Raw genomic sequence first — 26,039 nt, 5'->3', positions numbered from 1 at the left:
GATTTTGAAAAGTACACATTTTAAGGTGGCTGTTCCTTTTGCAGCAAGTTCAGATTGATAATTTCAGTATTTTACTGCTTGCATCCAATAGCTTTTTTCCCCTTTAGTGTGCTTTGTGGTGATTATAGTAGAAGAATAAACCTTCAAATAGGGTGTCAACTTTTAGCATTCACTAAAAATAGTGACCCTTTTCACCTTCTGCATTTTTATGGAGAGCTTAGGGAAAAAATACAGCATTTGCATGTCTCTAGGAAGAAATCAGTTTAAACACACTAAATTCAGTACATTTGTCACATCACACAAAATATTCTACTTCATTAGCCCAGTTTACACTTAGATAATTGACTCCTTATTTTCTCCAGTTCAGCTTTTCCATTATTTCAGCTAGTCTGACATACCCAGCCTTTTTCTGGCAGGTTTTTTGTCCTCTTGAAGTACACTCTTAGCTCTTTTAACTGTGGCTTGTTCAGCAGGACATGAGTAGTCACGATTTAACCAAATAGTTTTGAGTATAGCAAATGTGCAGCTTGTTGTAGTTCATGGAAAGGTTAAATACTGATAGAGGTTTCTGTGGAAACAGAAAGCATTCAAAACGTAGCTGCTGTTATGATAGAGTGAAAATGTAAACAAATGGTTGAAATAAACCATCAGCTTCAGTTACTTGCAGTTTGTAGTGAGTTTCTAAGCCTAGGCACTGAATCTGAGGTAGTTAAAATATGTATCAATGGTGTTTTGATACTCACCTGCCAAAGACCAGCATAGCTCTACCAAAGCTGGAATCTGATGGGTGTATGTAATTGTCAAAACTGATTTATTGATACCCTGTGTGTTTCATGTTGCTTGTTATTTGTGAAATGCTGAAAGTGTAGTGCTGTTTTTTTTGGCAGTATAGCATAGAATAAGGTTTGAGAGGATAAAATACACTTAACTGAAAGGATTTCAAAGTATTTTTAATATCTTTTCAGGGTGAAATTGCTTTAATACTGCATATAGAAAGTGCTTTTCAATAATATAAGCTTTTTTTTAGTTTTTAAAATCTCACTAGAGAATCTTCCCCATTTTTCAGCAGCATTACTACTGCTATGAGATGAGTTTAACTTTTAAATGAGTCTAATGTAAGAAAAGCACATGCTAACTTTGTTGCTCTGAAACAGAAAAGTCAGTGTGTCTAATACAAATGGATTTAGACTAGGCATTTTTCATTCGCAGTGATGAATAAGATGCTGCCTGGATTTAGATTAGTACAAGAAACACTGGGTGGCTTACCAGGCTGTGTACAGTCTTGGTGAAAGCCTTTTATTCTGTAGTGTATATCACATATGAGCAGAAGCATAACTAGAATCTTCTGAGGACAAAACTAAAATCCAAATAAAATTCAACTGATAAAGAATATTTTGGGAACATGAGAATATACTCAGAGCTGGAAGTTGGAAGGTATCCTACATTTGTTTTTAAATAAGTTTTTTTGGAGTGTTGTGGTCATGCCAGGTATGACCATCAAACTACACAATCTTAGGTTAACTGCCGCTTGATAGTTCTTTCTGAGTGTAGGTCTAGACCCATTTATAGCTACAGTAGCAGAATTGCTGATGTGTTCCCACAGTAGAACTTGGCATTGGTCTGTAGAGTTCAGGGTGTTTTGCCACAATGGCATAAATACTGTAGTATTCCAATTACAGTGAACAGTGTACCTAGGAGGTATTTTCTAATCATACTTGTGGACACGAGACAGATTTAAATCACACATTCTAGGCTGACTGCTTGTTTACATGCTTGTCTAGAATCTCCTGAGGTTATAAAGCCACAAAAAAAGTGAAACAAGTACTGTTCCCTAACATGGACTACATTATGCTTCTGCAGTGATATGTTCTGTTTTTTTCTTTAATTGTGGAGCAGTTTTATTTTCCCAAGAGAGTTTTGAGGATTGTTACTGGATTTTGTTACTCTCAAAAGTCAAAATACTTTGCAATATGGCTTTTGTCTTGGTATTTTGGGATCATAATGCACTGCACTGAAATGGCCTGTGCTGCATGTGCCTCCAAATTTGGAACCAAAGTTTAGGTTAGCGTTTCCTGCTTTGTCATGCTGGCACAGTTGCACATGCAGTTTGCTTCTCATGTTGGTAGGGGCAGAGATTTACACTTGCAGAGTAGCTATCCTGGTCTTTTTTTTGCCCCCCTCGCCCAAGAAAACCAAATAGGAGAATTTCAGACAGTAGTAAACAACATCCCAAGTGTAAGTGTAATAATGGCAGAAATATGAGGGGCTTTTGATATTTTCTGTGGAATGGCAATGGATTTAACATGAACCTGGATGCCTGCTGATGTCAAAGATCTGTATGTAAAGTGCTGGTTAAAATGAATCCTTCTCATCTGATGTGTGATGAAATGAAGCATATTGGTTTGAATTTACACCTTTTAGACCATAACCTTTAAACATGCTGTCCTTGTTTTAGAACACCCTCTAGTGAGAGCTGCAGCAGGCACTGTTAGGGTGTTTTTTTTACATTGTGATGTGGAACTGCTTGCCCTTTAGCACTCCCAGCCCAACAAAGTTCAGCAAAAGTCTTAAATGTTTTAAAATCACTTGTCTAGTTCCAATCCAGTATGTTTTTAAAGAATTTGAACTCTTAATGAGGTACTTCATTTTTTCCAATGAAAACATTTTTATCAATCTGTTCCAGTAGCAGAAAGAGGATACTTCAAACAAATTTGATTTGGAAGGGGCAGTGCTGTAACATGTTAATTCATAATTTATTTGCATACACTGCGCATTTTGTCCAGCTACATTGAACAAATACAGAATGTCACTGGACTCACACAGGGCACTGATGGTGTTTTCTGATGCTCAGTATACAGAATGAGTGAAAAGTGGGCATCTCTATTGCAACAGTTCTGCCCTCCCAGCATTGAATCCCAAAATGCCATCTTGATTGTGTGCATCTTCTGTGAGGCATACTCAGCCTAGATCTCTGCTCTGGAACTTGTGGCTTCTCATGGGTTCATAGTTGCACTAACCTTGCTTCAAGTTGTGTGACTTCATGTAGTAAAATAAATCAGTGATTGGTCAGTGAGATTAATAAACTGGACTGAACTGTGGTGGTTCAAAATTGGTTTAGAACAGCCAAGTTTCTCCTGCTGTTGTGGTGGTAAACTCCAGGAAGGAATTGTGGGGGAGTCTTTGGGAAGTTATTCTGAAGAATTGCTCTGTGTTCATAGGTCAATAAGCTACTTTTAGTCAGCTTATCAATACTCTGGATTATTAACCCCCTAATTTGTGGGGAGATTTTTGTAAACAAGTGTGTCTCTTCTTCTCGGTGGTGTGTATTTTGGTTAGGTTTTTTCCCTCTAATTGGTGTGTGGGCAACTGTAGGATTTGTTACCCTTCTGCAGCATATGGAGAACAGAGGCCTGGCTTAGTCTGTGAATTGCACTGACTGAGCCAGAACCAGCTGTGTAAGGTCATTGCTGTGATCAGAAAGGCTTCTCTAATTAGGGACTTGATCCAGGGCTTGGCAAGGTCAGTTATTTTTGGAATAAAAAATTCAGAAATATTTTTAGGAAATAAAACCAAAATCATCTTAAACTCAGAGTCATTGGAGCTGACTTTAAGGTTATGTTTGGTATGCATTGTGTTAATTTATTTTTCTTAGGAAAAGTTTATAAAGGCTCAAATAGAACCTATTTTTAGCAGCTCATTACTATGCTCACTCAAATAACTTCAAAAACTCCTGTGACTTATTGGCTGATTATCCAATTTCAGATGATTCCAGTAGTGATGCTTTTATTAATCTGTAACTAACTGATAAGGTACATCTAAGTTGTGATCGCAGTTGATTTTGCTGCTTAGGTAAATAATTTAATTTCATTTAAGAAGAAGTTAAAGTTCTTGACCTTCTGGCATTATACATCTGTCACATCAGTACTTAAATGTTTCAAATGTTAGTGGCATTTTGTGCTTCATTTTAATGTGGTTTTTCACTGTTTAGTTACTTGCTGGAATTCATTATGTATAAAATTGCGGTTCTATGCATGTTTTATTTTTTAACTGTAATGTAAATGTGAAAGATTGAAGGACTGAATTGTTTTTGAAACTTACCAAGGAACTAATCTAAATTGGAACACTTACTAGTTAATCAAGAAATTATCACTTATATAATGTGATATTTAAAACTCAATTAGATCTGTTCTTAAATGAAAGAGGACAAACCTATATATTAACCTGTGATTTTTGAAACTGTGACTTACTAATGTTGGGACCTCTCTGATTTAGGCACATGAAAGTATCTTGAGGTTTTAAGTTTGAGGTCTTAGTAAATCTACTATGTATTCATCATTCCTTTATTGTTCAACATGAACAGAGTCTTAAACTGCTTCCTTAACACATGCCTTCTGTTTCCACATGTGTAATATTCAGTATGGTGATTGTGTATTCCAAAATTGCATTGAAACTCATTTTCAGGCTGCTTTGAGTTGCCTCTTTTGTTTTCTTGCTGTTAGTTTTGGTTTTGTTCTTGGCACAAACTTTCTGAGGGAGTTCCAAAATGACTGAAGTTGCGCAATTAAATAGTTTTAAGCAGTTCATTCGGTGCCAGACTTGGAAACTCAATGTGTAAAGTTATGAGCATCTATAAAAATGATACTAAGCACAGTGAATTTTCTTGTGGCATGTTTCAGGATGGATATGCAATGAAATCATTACCTATAGAACACAAACTCGCAATCTTTAGCAGAGCAAGCAGTTGATGTAAGACTCTGTGACTTTGTTTTTGAAAATGGGTTTGTTGTCTCTTGTGCAATTCAGATAGGTGTTTTGTCTCTAGCATTTCAAATTACAGAAGTGATATCTGACTGGATCTTTGGTTTTTGCTGTTTAGCTTTGACTGGACATGGCTAGTTTAAGGTGATGTGTTTGGAGGTTCAGTAGTTAATTGAAGTCATAAATGGCTATTTTAAAAAAGATTTTTTGGAGATAATGCCTAGGTCCAAAATAACAATGAGCAAATGACTTGCTTTTGTTGCATTTATTTTCCTCAATATCTTAAATTTCCTTTTCTTAAATGGAACTTAGGTAACCTGTGTTATGGACATAATGGTTGTTTCAAGAATTCTTCCTTAGTTCTGTAACTGATGTGCTGAGGAGTTTGATCTCTGGCTCAGCCTTGGGAAAAGTCTGCTGTTAGAATTGTGTTTGGCTTTGAAAGCCTTTTGCTAACTGATTTTTCTTTAAATTTCTTTATATTTAAGTCTATAACTTAATTTGTTCCTGGTTGCCTGATGCAGAAAGCTGCATGCCACCAAACAGTGGTATGTACAAACTCTGTGTGAGCAAAAATTATTTAATTTACTCCTAATCTGTAGTGCTAGTAAGAAATGAAATTGAAACCATGTAACTGCCTTGTAATCCTACATAAGTATTCCAGTTAAGAAACTGTGACTAGCCCATGTCTTGGGTATTGTAGTAACTCTCAGGTATTTGTTATATGGCTAACTAAAATATTGTCTACAACGTGGGAAATTAATTTGCCTTCAGTAACTTTGCTGTAGTCTATAGAGGACAACAGCTGAATTTAGGTTTTGTAGTCTTGCCTTATGGAGGAAAGATATTTTTTGGTAGCCATCCTTACTGTAAAATTGTTGCAGTTTTGTTGGCTTTTGGAGTATGAGTGCAGGAGAAATCATTACTGCTTGAAAAGCATTTTCCATTTTTTTGGGGAGGAGGGAGACGGTGTGTTAATGGAAGCATGGGTTCAGACCTTGATAAATTCTACTGTGCCTCCTTAAAACTCTATTTTTAAGGTTTTCTCCAAAAGACAAAATAATTTGGGATAGGATACTGAGGGAGGGGGTAAGGTTAGCTTCAAAAGCAAAGGGAATGTGTCTGTAATACAGTTCAGTGTTTGTTGCTGAGCCTTCTAAAGATGGGCAGTCTGCAGCAAAAAAAGGAAGAAGTGGAATGACAGTATGTGCTTCCATGGTGTCTAGAAACCATGAACCAGCTGTTAGATTAAATATATGTTAAGAAATTAGAGTTCAGTGAGGGATTACTTCTTGTTTGTACTTATACAAGAATATTTAGAGGTTTTAGATGCCTGGATTTAGACAGGAGGTATTAAGTTGTTCCTTTGTGTTTTGAGGTAGTATGCAAATAGTGTGCCTCAGTACTCAAAACATCTCCTATGAGGATAGATTTTAATAACTTGTGCCCCCTCTGCTGGCTGGTGTTCCAATTACAAAGTAAAATATAAGTTTGCATAGGTGAGGTACTCTCTGATAGGCTATTTTGGCCAAATAGCAGTTTATAAATGTTGCTTTTATGCAGCTGAAACTATGGCAAAAATTGTGGGAGATTTTGGGAGAATCCGTGGTAGTGGTGAGAGTTGGTGTTTTCACATACAGTTACTGGTTTGGCCTCAGTCCAGACACCTTAAGCATTTGTCAAATCTATTTCTTTCCCTCATCCCTGAATTGAAGAGGTATGATCTTTTTATTCACCCTGGGTGTGCATATTGTTATATACACAGAGGTGCTAGATCTTTGCGGTTTTTGGGACCACACTTTGGTCTTCTAAAACCTGCTACTATCACCTGCTTTTCTGATAGCAGTTGTTTTTCCCTTAAGATTTAGAGTTCTCTTCTTTTGGTTGTAGTGAGGTGATCTCTCAAATTATCTTTATTAGGTGATGAATTTTCCTGTGTTCTTTCTGAAACCTGTCTGTTGGTGAGGTAGGATTCCCAGCTGCCTAGTGCGAACAAAAGGCAGAGCACAAGTCCTCCCATCTTGGATGCTGCAGGGAGAGCTACAGATGCCAGTATTATGACACAGGATGCTTGTCCATACTGCAGGTGTGTGTGTGTGGACTAGGTCTAATAGAAAGAGTCATCCTGCTGTCCAGCAGCCATTTCAGAAAAACACTGGGCATTTTTTCTTGGAGATAGTGTAATTTCTGGAATGGGGCTTTCATTAGATTATTTCATAAGATTCCTCTTTGTGGCTGGTGTTGTTGCCTTTGTCATTAATTAGGCATTAAGGGAGATTTCTAGTTTGTATTAAAATTTCTTTTATGGCTTGAAATCTTAACATATTTCAAAACACCCATCCTGTGTAAAACTCAAACTGGTTGGTGTAGCTCTCATTGAACTTACTTCTGTGACTTCTGAAAGTGATCTTGAAATACATCTGCTGTACAAATATCTGATCTTCTACTGAGACAGAACTGCTACCACTGCAAAACTATATTATATTTTGGATAATCAACAGCGTCAAGGGAACATATTGGAATCTTTATGGACAGCAAGATAGATGAGTTAGCAACTTTCTTTGTGTGTGAAGTCCATCTTTGTCAGATCTGAAGCCTATATAGAATTTGTGTGTTCTTCAGCTCTTACTCAGGCTGAAAGCACAGAAGTTTCTCTGACACTGAGGTGCTTCCACTTCAAAGAATCAATTTCAGTTCTAAAACATAGTAAATAAATACAATTGCAAAGTTATTTTTATCATGCAGGTTCAGTCAATTAGATAACAATGTGACAGAATTTAGAGCTGCTATATTTTTCAGTCTGGCCACAGAATTCTGGTACTGTTATGGTGGCATAACAGTGAGATGTCAGCTTTATCAATGCAAATGTTGTAGTAGAATTGGACTGCCCTTTCTGCACTCCCCCACCTGCAGCATATTCTTCTTGTGTTCTGATAGATCAAAGTTTCACAGTGTGTTTGTGTTAAATATTAGGTGATAGATTAGCTTCATCTGGGAAAACTTCCATTTAAAGACATTTTGCTTCTTATCAAGTAATAGGAAGGAATTTACTGGTCTACCAAAGTTGAAAGCATATTCTTTCCCTAGTACTGTAGCACATTGCTTGTATGTGCATGGTTGTGCTGTGTGTCTACGTACATTTAAAATCCTTAAAGGCAAAGTAATTTTTGTGGAGTTTAATTGCCAGCTATAAATTGACTGAAATACTGCTGTGATGCCAGTGTATTCAGCTGTGCTTGTGACTTGGAAAACAATTGTGCGAAAGCTTAAAATACACTTGGTTCTATAGGACTTGCCAACTACAGAGATTAATTCTGTGGGGATAATGGAAAATAGCCAAGGCTGCTGAAAGTGTGAGTGGGACAAGTAAGAAGTTGCACAAGATGCTGCAGTTCTTATGTAACTGATGATCAGAACAGTTGTTAATACCTCTGTGTACGTGACTGATAGTGTTCTGCCTTGAGCAATGAAGGGGAAAGTCTCCAATAAATGTTAATGTCTTAGACATTTCATGATTTTGCTAAAGCGTAACTGAAGTTTCTAGGAAACAAAAAAAGTGAAAACCATGATGGATTTTGACCATCTGTTTTAGTTTGAAATTCAAGCTTAGTGTTTTGATATTTAAGCTGTTTATCAGTTAAAAAATAGCTTTAAAGCTAATAATTTTTGTCATTCTGACTTTTAGATTTCATTTTAAGCTGTTTCTTTTGAACAATGGTTGCTCACAGATTCTTGAGAGCATTTGAGACTCTTGACCTTCTAAATTATAAAAAACTAAGACTGAATTAAAAAATTGATACTGCAATTTTATATTTCCTAGTCAGATGTCCAAATTTACTGAGAGTTAGGGCTGATAGTTTTGAAAATGGAAAGGCTCTGCTGAGATAATGTAATAGGAGATAGATAACAATACAGCTTGCAGAGTTTTGTGATTTACTGAAGTGGAAGTGTACCTTTTAGACATTTGTCATGATCTCAAAATGCATTTTTTTCCAGTTCCTAGTGATATGTTCTATTAAAAAAATATGCACTTAACTTCTGTTCATGTCTGTTTTCAGCTTCCAACCTTTCCTGAGCTTCAAGTTTCTCTACTACTAAAAACTCATTTTTGTAGTAGTTGCTTGTTGTGTCTTTTTTAGTCTCTGATTTGGTGTGGTTTGGTCGCATTTCTTCCTCATCCATTTCTTCAGTTCTGCAACACTTCTGATTCTGAAATGAATATTTAAATGTGTCCTTTGAGATAACAGTAGTCTTTATCTTCTCTTCCTGCATATATAATATTGTATACGTGCATCTGTAAAGGTCACTATAGGTCTTGAACTGCTTTGCCTCTACACTTGGAAGAAGGAAAGAAAGTCATCTGTGTATTAATTAGTCACGTTGGAATTTGATGCTAAGCTTACTTGCCAGCGGGAGTGAATTCTTAATTGTGAGAGCCTCAACTAGGCAATAATGTGTCTTGATAATTTGATACACTTTCTGGCTTGATGTGAGGCTCCCTCTGAGAGCATCATGCAAGCTGGTGTGGCATGGGATGCCTCTTTCTGTGACCCATAGTGAGTGGCGTGGAGCTCACTGGTGCTCTGTATTTGGGTTATCTGAGCACAGAACTGCTTCAGCTGGAAACCAAGGGAAAGGCAACCAACGCAGCTGAGTTTCTTTGTGTTTGGGAGCAGTCATGAAGCTGTCAAATTGTTCAAATGGAAGTGTTGTGTAATATAAATTCATCTTAAGTCTTTGAATCTCTTGCTTATTCCTTTTTAATCAAGCAAACTTTCCCTGATACTGATGCTGTTTAAAGTAACTTTGTTTCCAAAAGAGGTCTGTAGGGCTTTTTGTTGTGTTGGTCCACATCTGTCCTTGAAAATACAGATTGTGAATGAGAAAATCCTCCTTGTACATTGTTTGACAGTGGTCAGCCATTAAAACTGTAGGTGGTTCTTGCTTTTTTCACCACTGCTACAAACTTTCAGAAGGAAAAGCAGTGTGTTTCTTCTGAAATAAATAAAACCTCATGCTGGTTATCTAGTTATCAGAGTAAGTTGTAAGTGGGTTTATTATTTATACCTTGTTACCCTGAGATGCTTTCCCCAGTGCATTGCAGCATACCTGTAAGCTGGCAAAGAGATGTTAGTGTATACTGTCACTCACTGTTCCTCTGCATAGCCAAAATAATTGGGCCGGACTGAATTAATTACCTGTGCATTTACAGTCAATGATGTGGCTATGTATTTTGAAGAATGATATTCTCAAGATTTGTAAGTGCTGGTTTTTTTTAAAATTGTATTTCTATGGAAAGAGAAATAGAAAGTAATTTGATTGCTGTAGAATTAGATTAATTAGGTAGAAATAAAGTTCTCAACCAATTGTTGACAGAAGTGCTGCAGTTTAGTTAAAGGAGTTGGTAAGTCTTTTAGAATTCAATTTTATGATGTCTTACTGTTGAGAGCTTAGATAAATAAGAGGGGGTTTTGTTGAAGGAACTGGTTTTGAATGCTTTTGTATAACTTAAGGTGGGGAGCAGGGTCAGCAGAGTCAGTGGTGGTCTTTAAAAAGTAATGACATGGAAATTTTTAGTCAAAAAGTAGTAAATCTCAGTAATAGGCTTTTTTACTGAAATTCTTCCATGATACATTTTAATTATCTTTCTGAAAACAATTTATTCTTAGTGTGTGAGTGAATATCCTTTGTATATGTAAAATGCTTGTGAAATTACCGAGAGTATCCTGAGGATGAAGACATTTCTCCCTCAGACATGTTTCATAGGGAGCTCAAGTGTAGCAACTCCTGTTTCCTTCCTTATAATTTCATGATCATTCTAACACCAGCTTTTTAAGGCTTAAACTTTAGATAGGAAAAAATTGAGAAAAAGTATAGTTAAGGAATAAAAAAGTTTTTCAAGGTGATGAGGATATCCAGAGAAAAGGTGTTGTCAGAGATGGAAAATTTAATACTTGCATTTGAAATTGCACCAGAATATTAACTTAGCATTGGTTATGACATCATAAATCTGTTATTTTTATCAGTTGTCAATTCATTTTTACAATAATTATTAGCAATAGAATTCAAGTATTTTTATGATTAGTATTCATGAGAAATATCTGGTTAGAAACCCTGCTTTCTGTATTATTTCAGTGCAATGTAATTAGCTTCCAGCTGATGTTTTGCAGTTGCGGTAAACCATTGGCAGCATAACATACTGTAACTGTTAAGAATTAAATAAGGCTAAATATTCTTAGGAAATTATTTTAATTAAAATGGAGTGTTTTGAGGGTCCTTAAATCCTTTTGAGTAATTGTTTAAATTAAATTATGAAGTAGCTTGGCTTTCATGGGAGAGATTGAGCTTTGTTTTAATTTGATTTATGCTTATTTTTTGTAGTAATGGTATGCTATTAGAAAAGAAATCTTTAATCTTTTTTTTACGAAGGTTTGAAAAAATATTGACCACTATAAATGTGGTGCTGCCACAGTAGTCAAACTGGATACCCTTCACCAAATATATGAGATTGTTAAATAATAGTTCTGTTTGAAGCACAAAATCAGTAGATGATCTTTTATATTCAATGTGTTCTAAAAATGGGTTTAAAAGGTCTTTTAAAACTTGTTAGTTCTCTCTCCATGTTTTTAGAGTAAGTCACAACCATTCATGAGATAGTTTGTCTTTATAAGCAGAACTAGGCTGCAGGTTTAATTACATTTTTCTTTGCTTCCTGAGGAAGAAAAACAAGGCCTTGATATTAGCAAGAGAAGAACAGGACATACTAAACAAAATCTTGTGGTGACTTTTATTCAGTCCATTATTAACCCTAGGTAGAGTGAAATGTGTTACCTAAGCGAGAGTTGATGTATCCATGGAATGCTTTGGAGTTCTTTTTGGAGAGCTCCTAGAGCTGGCAGTAGATAAAGGAATACCAATAACTGACCTCAGGTTTTTGCTACAGCTAGGCTAGCTGCCTGACTTGCTGGGATCCTAGAATATCTTGCCTTGCATATGTTTGTCTTAAATGATAAATACAGAAAGTTTATCTATTTTTCAAGTATTTGTTTCTGAAGTAGATTTTGTGTATGCATGTTGAACCACTTTCATCAGAATGGAACGGGTGCTAATTTTATCGGTCTTAATAGATAGAGTAGTAGTTCTTAACTCAGGGGTCATGATCACAAGATACTATGTGAATACTTTACTTGGACACAAAGTAATTAAATCACAAAATTAGCCCTGGAATAGGGAGAATTGGAAGTACCTTTGGAGGAGATGGTTGCTTCTCTAAACAGTTGCTTGTTTGTCAGAATACGTTGCAAGCCCTGTTCTTGAAGTCCTGTGTTAACCATTTTTGCTGTTTCTGTATGCATTCATTGAATACAGACATGCTAAGTGTCTGGCATTCCATGGTGTGAGTGTAAAAAGGCTAAAAAACTCCTTGTGCTGCAATATGTGGTACATGAGAATAAATACCTCAAGCTTTGTTGTTTTGTTAGTTGGTATCAGTGGCTATTTAATGACTGAACAGAGTTTGTTACATTATTTAAAGTAACTGCTTTTTCTTCCTCTTAGGGACGAAACCCTTTTTTTCTGGAGCCAGCAATAATTATAACAGTTACTGATGGAAGTAAATTAACTACTACCAGTGGAATACAGGAAGAGGTAAGATCTAACTTCTGGTTACAGTGATGTGTACTAAATATTGTTTAAACATTGGTACTGTTTGCAGTAGGAGCATAAGTGGCTCCTCAGAAGTATGCCCATTAATAGCTTAAATTTGCTTGTCTTGATTAATTTCAAGTAATATATTTTAATTTCAAGTAATTTTATGCAATAGTACTATGAAAAACCAAATAACTCTTTTTCTGTCATGTAACAGAAACCTGTGGTGCAATTGTTGGTCTGTTAAATAGAATGAGTTTGCTCTGTCTAAGGAGTTCATGGCTTTTAAAATATGTTAGCAGAAGAAATTGATTTCTATAAAGCATATGTGTCCTTAATTGGTCTTGATAGAGGTTTTTTTTTTGTATAGACCCAAGTTAAAGTAATGATTTCCCAAAGGATGTTGCCACTAGGGCATATGCGAAACATGTTCTACTCTCACGCTGAGTTCTTAAAAAGATTATAATCAAATGAGTAGTCTTTATAATTCAAGGTAAGAACTGAAGAAATATATTCCAATTTAAATCTGTAGAGCAGTTTAAAATCAAGATCTTGGTATATGGAGTACCCAGTCAGACATCTGGCTAACTCAGAGGTATGGCAAATGCTGAGGCACTGAACTATTTTAACTTATTGGCCCTTTTGAATTCTTTCCTTAAAAAGATGGAAGTGGTAGGATTGGTCAGGCCAGCCCAGTGCCCATTCCATGCAGTAGTGAAAAAAAAAAAAAAGCCCAAACAAACTACAACAAATCCCTAAGTTCATTCCCTTTTCAGGGACAAGGTTAATATCCAAAGGTCCATTTTAAAACTTAAGAGAAGAATTCAGACTTTTGCCTGTGATGCACCACATTTGACTGTACAGATTAACTTGTACTTTGCTGTTCATTAGTTACTCAGATTTCTCCTAATAATGTATTATATTGCATTGTTACAGCACTTACAGAATTTGTCTGTATGAAAAGTGGTATTTGAGTGGTTTTTGTAATATATCTAACTTGAAGAGAGTTAAATAATTGTGTAATTCTGTGTGGACTCCTAACAAGCATAGCTAGTAACTGAAATGGATATCCTGGATCCATGGTAACAAGTAGGTTATCTGTATGAAATTTTACTTCTTTATACTTTTTTTTTACCCATTAACCTATTTTCAGATGAATTCTGTGATTGAATGTGTGCAGTCCAAAATACTGAGTAATGTGATACTGATTTCAGAGTCTTCTGCAACATACAGTGTTGTTAGCAGCAAAATACTGTTTTGGGTAATCTTATAGCTGTCTACATCCTTTCTTGAGAAGAATCTCTGTTGTCAGATGACTTGTAAAATCTGGCACTGACATACTGGAGTGAGGAGCACCAAGGTGCTCAGAGAGGAACTCAGCCTCTGGATAGAGGCTGAGAACTGGGTTTGTTCAGTCTTCCAAAGAGAAGCCTGGGGAGTGCTTTCCCACCCTCTGCAACAGCTGAATGGGACTGGGAGCTTGTCTTTTCCTGGAGGTACCCAGGGCTGAGATAAGAGGCAACAGCTGCAAGTTGTCCCATGGGAAATTCTGATGAGATATCAAGAAAATCTTTAACTGTGTGGGTGATCAAACACTGGACATGCTGACCAGTGGTTGTGGAGATGGTAAAAGCTTCATTGGACAAGGCCCTGAGCAGTCAAAAGCCTCTGGACTGTGTATCATGTGTTCCTTCTGGTGTATGCAGTGCTATGATTCTGTGTTACATTTCCTTTCATCTTTGTTATTCAAAACGATTTAGGTAAGAAAGCTGCATTAGTTGTTAAGCTCTTCATTTTACAACAACAATCAGGACTTTCATAGCCATCCAGTTTTGGTTTTTTTTTGTTCCTTTTCCTTTTAATGTGAGTGCAACTTCTTAGTCTTCACAAGAAGACATTTTCCTGGAGTGAGGCAACCATTTGGTCATACATTCACATCTTTAAACTGTTGTAACTTAGGTTGAGACAAGGGGTTTCCTGGTGACTGCATAAATCTACTAAGTTTAGACTTGGTTCATGAGCAGTGCTGACTGATAAGCATGTGTGATAAGTGTGTGCTACAACCAGAGTTTGTGTTGTGATGATGTCAAATCAGGCCCAATGTTACAATTTTGTGATTGTTAAATTGCATTGTAGAAATGCAGAATTTGCTCTAATAGTAGTGGATTAACGTGGGGTTTTTTGTTATAAATAAGCCAAGTAAAGGTGTTCCATTCCTCCAGGAGGTGAAGTGACCACTGTTCTTGCAAGACAAAATGTGAATGCAAACAGGTTTGAATGCTTTTCCATATGTGTGTACTGGGTGTTTCATACCCAGCAAAGGATGTGATTTTTTTTTCCCTTTTCTTGGCCATAGGTGTGCTGGTAGAAACATTCTTAACGCTATCGCAGACAAGAGGAACAAAGCATTGAAGGGTGCTACGACTGTCTTTCAGGGATGATCTTTGGCTTTTGTCAGTGTGTGTTCTATTGATCAGAATTTTTCTTAGTCTACCTTAAGTGTCCTTTACAGTTTCCTCTCAAGTTGAACATACAGAAATGAGCTGGAATTAGTACAGGAACACCACCCTGGAGATATGGAAGTTGATTGCTCCTCTTTGGTTCACTAACAAAGCTTTTTCAGTCACTTTGAAATGTCTGTCCTGTTCTTTGGGTTTGGCTTCGGGGAGGCTTTTCAGAGTTGGTGTTGGAAGTGATCATATCCCACTGGCTATAACAACAATGTTTTTTCTCCTAGCATCGACTGAAGCAGTGTATTTTTAGTTCTTTTAAGGCACATATACAAGATAATCAACAGTGTTGGACTTTGGTGTTTTGTTGGGGTTTTTTTTGGAAAGCCTGTGAAGCCAGCATGGGACCTGGAGACAAGTTTTCTCCAAACTTTGTCATTCAGATGAACATTTACATTCTTACCAATGAAATCAGTTTATCACTATGGGAACACTGTCATCTGCCTTAGTGTGAAGCAGTCAAGCTTAAACCCTGTTTCAGAGCTCTTGCTGAATTCTTCAGATGTCCTGTTCCTTTGTGGATTTTAAAATGGATGTTGCAGATAGAGCCTTGACCTTCAGTGAGTGCTGCTTTGTCTCTCATGGGTGTGGTCTTTCAGCCTGAGAACAGAAATTATATTGTCTATGCAGTTTTCTCCACCTGCACAAGTCAGTAACACTTTCAGTTCTATCCCTTCTGGTGCTGCTTTTTAATGCATTAGTGCCAGTGAAAAGTGCCAGCATCAATTCTATGTTATGCATGGCTTGTTTACCAGATCTTTCCCTGGACTCACTAGTTTGAGTCAGAATTTGAGGAGGGGATGGGCTCATACTGTTTGCAAGCCATCATTAATTAGTTAGTCTCATTTTATGGATTCCTTATGGAGTGGCTTTTGCTTCTGGCCTGATCCCTCAAATTCAGTCTTAGCCCTTTCTTCATCTTTTGTTAAGCAAATGTTTAAATGCTTGAAGGGATTTCTTATTCCTCTTCATATTATGAAATAACATATTTTTCAAGGCTTACAATTGCTCAGCTATGTTCTCTTGTCCTCCCTCAACATACTCTCTAAGTAGCATTAAACTTGTCTGCAAGACTGAAATGGAGTTAATAGCATATTGATACATTCTGATAAATGATTATACAAGCAAAAAGCTTGAGCAATGCTGCTTCGTTTCTGTATGTTGCCATTCCTCTGATCTTCCAGTTATGAGAAACTCTTACAGGAAGAATCTGTGATTTTCATGTGACTTTGTCCCGCAGCTGTTTGGCATTGTCACATTGATCCTTCCCAGAACTGATCACCTTGCATTGCACTTTTAGCAGCTGTGACAAGTGTCACAGCAAGGTTCTGCTTACTGTCAAGAATAATCAGAAACTCGAAATGCTCTATTATGTTTTTTATCATAGTTCCTCCAGTTTTGATTTCTAAACAAATTCTGCAAGAAATATATGGCAAATATAATTAAATGTATGTTCTCATTCTTTATTTTCTTTATTGTTCCTGTTAGCAACAGTTTTGGGGTTCGCAGCACTTGACACTGAGCTCCAAAGCTCTTGATGTGTAAATTCCTAATGTATAACTATCAGCTCAGTGAATACTTGGTGATGGCTAATGCTGGCTTTGGAATGGCCAAGTATATCATGTATTGACATGGTGTGTCAGTTGACCTTGATGTCTTTGGAATCTCCTTGAGTTGTCTCCCATGGAAGAACAGTTTGTCTTTCTATATGTTATAACTGCATAGGATTGGATGGAAGAAGATGAGAAAACATAATGTTGTTGATAACTGGAAGTAGAGTTTCTTAGTCTGTCAAGAGCTGATGTTTTCAGCTGGGCTTGAATGGTTACCTGTCCTTCATCCTTCAAGGATGAAAGGCTGCATTTGCTTGGTAGAATGTCAGATGTCCTGTCCTTTTTTTGGGTACCAGAAGAGCATGCAAGGAAGGTTACTTGCTGATAGATTTTTTTTCTTTCTTTGGAGCAAGAAGAGAAGTTGACTGTAGGCATATTTTTGTGTAGTGCCTGGTCTTCTAGCACCCTTTTATGAGATGTCCCAAGATGGAGCTGCCTTTTATTACCTGGGTACTAAAGCTTCAGCAGTTCTATTGGTGCCCTTTCTAGTGGATGAGCCTGTTCGTGCAGCCATTGCCAGAAGATCATTACTGTCTTTCTCAGACTGCCCTGCCAGTGCAGAGAGTTCTAATGCTTATCTAGCTTTTTTCATCCTAAGGTCTCTAGGATCCTCTTTCCCATCCCAGGATTTTAGATTGTGCTGCTTCTCATGGTTGCATAAATGTAGGTAGAAACAAGGACTCAGAAGAAATGAACCTGCTCACCCAATAACCTTGTACTGAAGAGATCTTCTAGAACACTCTTATCTTCTGCCCCCTCATAGTTCTGGAATATTTTAGTTGTTTTGAAGGCAGGGAGAGTGGCATAAGGCACACACTGATTGTGTAGTGGCATTATCATTGTGGCATTTGGGAATGGTAGGGCTTCTGTGTGCTCCTACAAGCCAATAATGAGACAAGACAGCTGGTTGCTAGTACTGAGCTGGGAGGACACGTGTTGTCTATGTGCAGTCACATGTTGAAGACCACAGCTGGTAAATAACCTTCCCTTAGTTAGTTCAGTCTACCTTTATCTTTCATACTGGTTGTTGAGAAAGAGGAAAATGTGCGCATGCCTTCATATTCAAATATGCATGGGGAAAGAAATGAAATGCAAGATGTAGAATTCTAGGCTCATCTTAGTTTCTGCTAGGTATGCAGTTGCTATGGTAATACAATAGCAGTTTAAAAAAAGGTAACTGGAGATGACAAGACCAAGTTACTAATGTCTGTGAATGGGGTGATTTGAATCTATAACTTCACCACTATGTATGTTAAAGGATGTTAAACTTAACTGGAACTAAATTGTTGGAAGGAAGGTGAGGACATTTGACTTGATGATGATTGCTTTGCATTTTGTCTTACAGTTTGAAAACTTTTCTGATAGTAATATGTGCATAATGCAATGGCCAGCTTCTGACTACTGTTTGGTTTTGGAGTTCTCTCCATATAACTAGCTGAGCCAATGAAATATTTTGTAGCTTGAGGTAAACTGAACTCAGGATACTGTTGGTGCAGGATCTAATGGGATACTTTATATGTATAAATATTCGTAGTAAAAAATGTATATATGCTGCCCGAAGGAAAACAATGCTGTTACATGGGTGTAACAGGTTTGTTTGCAGATCGAATGTACTGTTTGGAAATTGTATATCTTCAGTCAGATCTAAGTAGGAAAGCTTGGATGGCATTCCTTAATACCCCCAAGTGAGGATGGTGGAGTGCTTGCAAATCAGTCTTCCTACAGTCAGGATTCCAGGCTGTTAACTAAGAATGTGGCTATGCTTTTATCTTCTTTTAACTGAATTTCCATTGTCAGGCAGTCCTTGGGGCTCTTTGTGTGAGGGGAAAGACATGCATGTCAAGCAGTTAGTTATAGACCACTGAGTTCCTTCCTTTTGACCAGTTTCGTGTAAAACATGAAGCATTTGGAGAAAATAGTTCTGTTCTTACATGTACTCTGTGCTTGCATAAGCAAAAAGAGAAATTCTAGAGGAATCATCAGGTGTGCTGAAAAGTGCAAAATATTCTGATTCTTGGCCATATTTTGAGTAATTTGTTCTTAGTTTCAAGATTGTATCAATAAATTGATTGCTTTTCAAACAATAAGGTATGTGTTTTTCCCAGTATGAGATAATGCAATTGTAAATAGAAATAGCTACAGGATCTGGTTTTGGAAATCAGGCTTTAATGTTTTCAAGCTATCTCTTAAAGATAAACAAACACAAAACCTTTTTTAACAGCTTTCTGTAAATTCTCTAAGCACTATGAACTAGAAATGAATGCAATATGTAATGAGTGCTTGTGGGATTTGCATCAAGTTTTGGAACAGACTAGTACTTTGTTGCTAGCACTGGAGCTGAGGGTTAAGAACTTCGAGATTTCTTTGAACGCTGCATGAGAGAAAATGCGGACATTTGAATTTGCTTCAGCATGTGGACTTAACTCCCTTGTATTTGGTGTGCTAATGGAACTGTTTGCACCACTTGAGTCATTGCTTTGGGGATGTTTTTCCCCTTTTTGTTGCTGCAGTGCTCCGGGTGAAATGAGAATTTTGCTTGTGCTGACAGTGCTGTCATCAGCCAGCAAAATTTCTGGAACTTGAAGTTACTTGTTGCAAATCTATATGTTCAGGGCTTCTGTAGTTAAATATTTGGATAAGCTTTCTTTTTCTCACTAATCTGTGTGAAGTATTTGGATGTAAAAAGAGCATCTAGGATCTTCTGAATGCCTTGTGCTGTCCTTTAGGAGCTTGTCTCAGTTTTGTTAACAAGGTATTATATGTGTGTGGAGAGAGAAATGTGCCTATATGGAGTCAATTGCCATTGCTATGAAACCTGAATTTTTGTTTCTTTTAAGAGCTGTGTATTCACAGATTTAAATCCCATTCCAGCTCCATTTACCTCTCAATTCCCCTCTGCCTGGAAGTGAGTTGACTAAGGAACCCTTTCGATGGGATCAAAGGTTATTTGCTTTGGTTCTTCGTTTGCCTGGTATCACAGCACCAGAATCAGAACAGATGACAGGGGTGCCTGTGGATGACTCTGCTATCACACCTATGTGTGAAGTCACAGGAGGTGAGTGCTCTTGTTTCCTTTGATAAGTCATTACTTTCCAAAGTGTAAATTAATTCAGTTTGGTTTAATTAATTGTGTGATTCCATGCCATGGAATAAGGATTTTTAAGTTCTTGCAGTACTTTTAAAAACTTTTAAGAGTGTTATAATGAAACTAAAGAGACTGACAACAGTAAAGCTACAGACAATTAAATGTAGCCTATCTTGGAAGAGTGGATCTGCTTTCTTCAGAAATGTTTTGTAAGGAAACTTACTTTTTTCTACTACACCTTGGTATTGCAATTAGAAATTGTTGTAATTGAGTCTGTTCTGCAGTAGTTTTGGTTAATTCCTGTCACACCATGGTCTAAAAAAGCCACAGTGAAGGAAGTAAGTTGTTTTAGGTTTTTTCCCTCCAGAGCACACAGAATGCCTTTCAGAATGCATAATAAATCTGCAGAATTGGTACTTTTCTCAGTTACAGATCATATTGTTAATATCTTAGCAATTATATTCCAGATCAAATTCAGGCATTGAGTTTATTACGTTTTAAAAGTATTCTTCTAGTGCATCAGAGAGGGTGTGATAGAGAGGAAATGAGGAGCTTTGAAAAGTATTCCAAAAGGATTTGATTCCACTGCTTTCTGACTGTATGTAGGCTGTACTGGCAAGTGCTTTGACTGAAATTTGTGGACAGTTTAAGTGTTGATGTCTGTCACAAGGGGGAGCCCATTTTCCACGAATGAAACCATGAATTTGAGTTAGTCATTAAGGGTCTAAAATACAAACATTTCCAATGAGGCACTTGTCAGTGCTTCACTAGGCTGCCTTGCTGCTTAAAAAAAGAGGGAGTGTTCAGGAGAAGCTTTAAATCAATGATCCATACATGAATCAATGTGTGTGGTGCTTGAACAGTTTTCTATGATCCTAAGGGCAGAAACACTGAAGAGGTTTAACTCTGACTGTTTCGTTCTAGGTCGATCATATTGTGTGTGCTCTCCAAGAATGCTGAATCAATGTCTTGAGTCATTGGTGCAAAAAGTGCAGAGTGGAGTGGTAATAAATTTTGAAAAAGCTGGACCAGATCCCTCACCAATTGATGGTACTTGAAATTTTTTACACTATGGTATCAAATAACAGGGGTGACTGTCATCAATGCAACTTAGTGAACTTAATATAGTAGATGTCAAGTCAAAAGGGAAACTATTGCAATTTGCAACACTTAACTACAAAAAGGACTTACCTGGTAAGTCTGAAACTTTGTAGTGTCTCAAAATACTGGCTATTGCTGCCAGACATTCTGCATTTGATCAAACCACTCAGGTAATCTTAAATGCATTTATTCATGTCAGCATAGTTAAAGGGATTTATATGTTTTAAGCAGTTTTCAACCAGCTAGAAATGTAAATAACATGATATGGAAAGACCTGGGCTTATCCTTTTTTCTTCAGTGTATTAAAGTGGCTGTGGTAAGAGTTAAAATAGCAAATACCCCTGTGTGGCATTAATTTCTCATTCTGAATGGCAAACTGAGAAGTTTGTGAGTTCTTTTAAATTTTACTTTGCTGCAATAAAAATTCTGGCAGTATTAGTCATGTATGACTTCTTTAATGCTTGGATTTGAAGGTTCTGTTAATGACAATGGAGGAAAAAGAAACATTATAATGAAGGGCTCTAGATAATTGCTTTTCTAGGCTTTCATCCTGTAAACATTCAATGCTTATTTGGTTTCTCAGTTGGTGTTTTTGCAGACATGCTTACTGACAACTATCTGCTATTCTTAGAAATAATATTAACTGCAGGAAGGGATTCCCTGGCTTTATAAATCTTTAACCCTTCACAGAGGTTATGAAATATTGTTCTTGAGTTTTAATGCTATTTTGACGCAAAGCCTTTTTCTTCTGTAGATGGGCAGATGGAGATAGCCAGACCCTTTGGACCCCAACCTTGGCACAGCTGTCACAAACTTATCTATGTCAGACCAAACCCTAAAACTGGGGTTCCTATAGGTCATTGGCCTGTTCCTGAATCCTTTTGGCCAGATCAAAATTCTCCAACACTGGTATGTACTGAAGATAAAGGGTTTGTGCATGCAGGAATATGCCAGTATTTCCTATTCTGATTTTTTTTCAAATCTTGATGTATGTATTGCATTGTAGCAAATGTGGAAGCAGTATGATCCAAGGAGTGATGCATGCAAGCCTATAAACTACTGATGAGCAAATAACATGGGGTTTTCTTTTTAGTAACTTTGAAGCATTAGGAAACTGCTTGTAACAGATTTTTGACCCAGAACATGTGTTTGTTTGAACCCTGTTAAATATCAAATGGTGGCACTTGGTAAAAGCCTATCAAATTCTATTGCCTTACAGAGGTTATTAATAAAAGATAGTATGATCTTGATAACTTGAATCCCTGTGGTAGTTCTACTTTCATTCTACCAAGTGAATATAATTGTGCAGTATAGCCACAACTTCAATTAATCCAAACTGAGAAAACCTCAGCTTTTAAGTTAATTTATTAAGGATTAATTTGTTTCTTTTTCACAAAAGAATGTATGCCACTGCTTTTTTGTCTGAGAACTAGTCATTAGTATAGTATAATGTGTTTTTGTGGTTCTGTTTATACTTGAAATCATTAAAGTAGAAATCCTGCAGTTGTGTAATGGTTACCTACATTTCATGATGACTTCTGTTGAATTCTTCTGGGTTTTTCATATGAAATGGATGTGCTGACTAATACTCACTGAACTTCTTGCAAATTTTATCTCTTGGTTAGAAAACAGATGAAGTTGTTTGAAATCCAGATTTTTGAGGAGTGATTATGAAATTTTAGTTGTATTTACAGGTTTAGATATATTTGGCATCTGTGGCCACATTGGTTAAAGGATGTGGATGTCCTTCTGAACTGAAAGCATACATGAATAAAAGTAGATTTTCTGCAGTCATTTAAGAAACCAAGATGTCATTATGTAGTGAATATTTGAAGGCTGTTCTGTAGGAAAGTTGATCCTGTGTGTTCTTTGAATCGCTTTCAGTAGCATATCTGCCTCCATTTGCTGTATAGAGTCTGTACAGTTTGCTACTCCAAATCTTAAACAAGATTGATAAAATAGATCTTGCCAAATGAAGAGTTGTTGAATGAGATCTTTGAAAAGCCTGAAGTTGACTTACTCAGATGGCAAAAAGATGAGCTTTTTTTCTGTTGTAGTGTGTATAGCTCTCATAACTATAAAGCACTGTCATGTACAGCTGAATTCTTGTTGACATCAATTGAAGTTCTGAGTTGTACCTTCCTCATGCAGTGTTGGGGAGCTAAGTTGCTGATAGTGTTTCAAGGCTTGTATTTCAGTACTGTTGTAGCAGTAGCGTTCAAACACAGCATATGTTGCAATCAGTGTGTGTGTATGTAGCATGTCTTGTCTGCCTAAGAGTTCATAGTTAAATACTTGACTTTGCCTGCCTGTTACCTGATCCAGTGTGGAGTGGTCTCAAACAGTTCTATCACAAGAACTGTGGCTAATGACACCACTAAGGCTTTCTTAAATGTATATGAAAGTCTGCTAATAATTATGCTGGCAGATCAACGTGTAAATGGCTGCTTCAGCTGCTCAGAGGTAAAAATAGGTCTGCTGTCCAGCAAAGGATTAATGGACTTCTCAAGTCTGAGTAGTCGATTTCTTTTGCAGCCTTTTTAATCGTAGTCTGACCTTGGTGGCTTGGTCAGAAACTCCACCACAACTATTTATTAGTCATATTCTTTGAAGAGCTGTTCTTTGTCCATTTGGTTGGGCCTCCTGTTTGGTGTCCAGTTGCAGAGCCCACCTTCTCAGGGCAGAGACACTCAAAGCAAGACCAACTCTCTTGACAGATAACTTGTTTGGGTGGCTTATCTTAAAATGGAGAGCCTAGAACTCAGACATAAAAGAATTGCTTTCAATGTGAAGTGGTATGATGGTCCAAGAGACCTTTTGTTTCTCTGCTTCATCTTGTGTATTTGTGAGTTACTTTTTTGTAAATAGAGTAAATGGAAGGAGGCTTCCCAATTGAGCTCTCACTCAGATTCTAGTGGCCTTGGGGAAAGGCTCAGATCAAGTGCAACAGCTTATATTACTCCCTTCAATGGAAAGTGTAGAGCTCCAATTTTCATCACACTGAAAATTGGCTCACCCTTTTGGCAAAAGAAATTTCAAGTTGTTAACTTACAGATGAAACTTGAAACACAAAGGTCTTTTTCCTGTGGTTAGTAAAAAGATTTAAAAAATCCAAACACTGAAATTTCTGGGATTGAATTTTTTTTCCTCAGGTCTAGTTAAACTGTGAGTTTTTAAGGTTTGTTTTTTTCTGAATTGACTCTACTCTTGATCTTTATAATTGTTTCAATTTTGTAGCTGTTAAATTTGCCAAGGAAGAAAAGCTCCTGGCAAAGTCAACAAATGAAGAAGTACAGCACCTGCTTCTGGTGGGGAATGAAAATGGACATGTCCTAGAGTAGCATTGAGGATGTTTTTTGTCCCCACTAGGGCTTAGTCCCTTTTGTTCACTTTTAGTGAATGCAAGAAGTCTTAGTTGCATATTGCTCTAGGCTTACTATGTGAAGTAATTTGTCATTTATTTAGAAAACAAGATTCCTTCAGAATAAGACAGTGCTAACATCATAAATTGCTTAGGACTCATTAACAGTAAATGAATGCTGTATTGAGTAGGTTCCCTAAATACATGTGTTTTCCAAGAATCTGTATTACTTCAGTTGTCATAGCACAAATGCATTTTAATTGTTGTGCAGCCTTATTAACAGTGGAATGCTTTGTTTAGCCACCTCGCACATCTCATCCTGTGGTGAAATTTTCCTGTACTGACTGTGAGCCGATGGTCATTGACAAACTGCCTTTTGATAAATATGAATTAGAACCTTCACCACTGACCCAGTTTATCCTGGAAAGAAAATCCCCTCAGACCTGCTGGCAGGCAAGTAGAATGCATGCTGAATTGAAGTCTATGGAATGCTGTTTTTCATATATCTTATTCTATAATCAAAAGAGAATGTAAATTTTCAGAACACAATACTTGGAGTGTAAATCCAATGTAATGTGTTTTATTGCAGGTGTATGTGAGCAATAGTGCAAAATACAGTGAACTTGGTCATCCTTTTGGTTACTTGAAAGCTAGTACAGCGCTGAATTGTGTGAATTTATTTGTGATGCCTTACAATTACCCAGTCCTGCTTCCACTGCTAGGTAAATACCACTTCATACAAATTTGCTTATGTGGTAGGTAATTGAAACATTGATATAATCTAAATAGATTACTGCAGTTAATGCCAGTATTAATAACACCTGAAAACTGAAACAAGCTACTAGAATCAGTAGCTTGTTTCACTTGTTTCCAGTTGTCTGGCCTTCATGACTCAGACTCAGTGTGTAAGATGATTTACTCAATCATCATTTGCAGATATGTTTTGATCTCACGTTCATTAAGGGGTATTTTTCTTAATCTGTTGTCTCAATACCAATTAAATTTGATAATTTATCAGGTTCCATTTTTGGCTGCAGCGTTAATCTTGTATGTGCTTGGTTTAGTTGTATATATGTTGATTTGTAGAAAGTAATTTATTCATGGAGGAATTTGCATTTCTTCAAGAGTTTCTTTAACTAGAATTTTATTTTTTAGGAAAAAAAATATGCAATGCTATCTAGACATGCCTTTCATTTTGTTTTGCTTTGCTTTTTTTATAACCATTAGATGACTTGTTTAAAGTACACAAGGCAAAGCCTACGTTGAAATGGCGTCAGTCATTTGAAAGCTATTTGAAGACAATGCCTCCTTATTATCTTGGGGTAAGATGACTGTGTTAAAATTTCTGGATTATAGTTGTCTTTCCACTATGGATGTAGTCTCTATTTTAAGTAGAATGAGTATTAATTTAGGAGAGAATAGTTAAACTTCATACATAATGAGTGTTTTCACTGGAGTCTTGTGGAGAGGCTTGAGACATGAATGCTGTGGAATTTTCTTAATTTCATAATACACTGGGACTGGTGGCATATAAATGATATTTTTGTTAACTGATTGTGTATTAATTGAACTATTTTTGAAAAATTATGCCCTGAGTGTCTTTTTTGTTGTTCTTTTTGAACGTTCAGAACCTCAGGTTCTATTTGAAATGGGTACAATTAGTTGGAGTATGTATAAAGTTAAATATGACCATGCAATATATTCCATGTTTCAGCCTTTGAAGAAAGCTGTGAGAATGATGGGAGCACCAAACCTTATAGCTGACAATGTGGAATATGGACTTAGTTACAGTGTCATTTCATATCTCAAAAAGTTGAGTCAGCAGGTAATGTTGAAGCAAAAGAGCAGTAAAAACTTATTCTAATAGCAGGATAATCTTAAAATACTCAAGTTCAGTAGCTTTGTAGGAAAAAAGAGCAGAAAGATCAAGTTAATACTTTCCCATAAGCAATTACCAAAAAATA

At 36.7% G+C, this 26,039-nt stretch overlaps 1 protein-coding gene across 3 annotated transcripts in view; it reads left to right on the top strand.

The window, feature by feature from the left end:
* INTS6 (integrator complex subunit 6) overlaps positions 1-26,039 on the top strand; it is a 38,851-nt gene that overhangs the window by 4,370 nt on the left and 8,442 nt on the right. For all 3 annotated transcript variants that reach the window (XM_058045061.1, XM_058045062.1, XM_058045060.1), the window contains 8 exons: positions 12,316-12,405; positions 19,400-19,583; positions 20,538-20,663; positions 21,469-21,623; positions 24,376-24,528; positions 24,665-24,797; positions 25,303-25,397; positions 25,790-25,900. In XM_058045061.1, the coding sequence (XP_057901044.1) occupies positions 12,316-12,405; positions 19,400-19,583; positions 20,538-20,663; positions 21,469-21,623; positions 24,376-24,528; positions 24,665-24,797; positions 25,303-25,397; positions 25,790-25,900 (1,047 nt within the window). The remainder of the gene's footprint in view (positions 1-12,315; positions 12,406-19,399; positions 19,584-20,537; positions 20,664-21,468; positions 21,624-24,375; positions 24,529-24,664; positions 24,798-25,302; positions 25,398-25,789; positions 25,901-26,039) is intronic.

Source organism: Melospiza georgiana, chromosome 2 (assembly GCF_028018845.1).
Source record: "Melospiza georgiana isolate bMelGeo1 chromosome 2, bMelGeo1.pri, whole genome shotgun sequence".
Lineage (NCBI taxonomy): Eukaryota > Metazoa > Chordata > Aves > Passeriformes > Passerellidae > Melospiza > Melospiza georgiana.
Note: the sequence above shows the minus strand (reverse complement) of the source record. Positions and strands in the feature narration are given on the sequence as shown.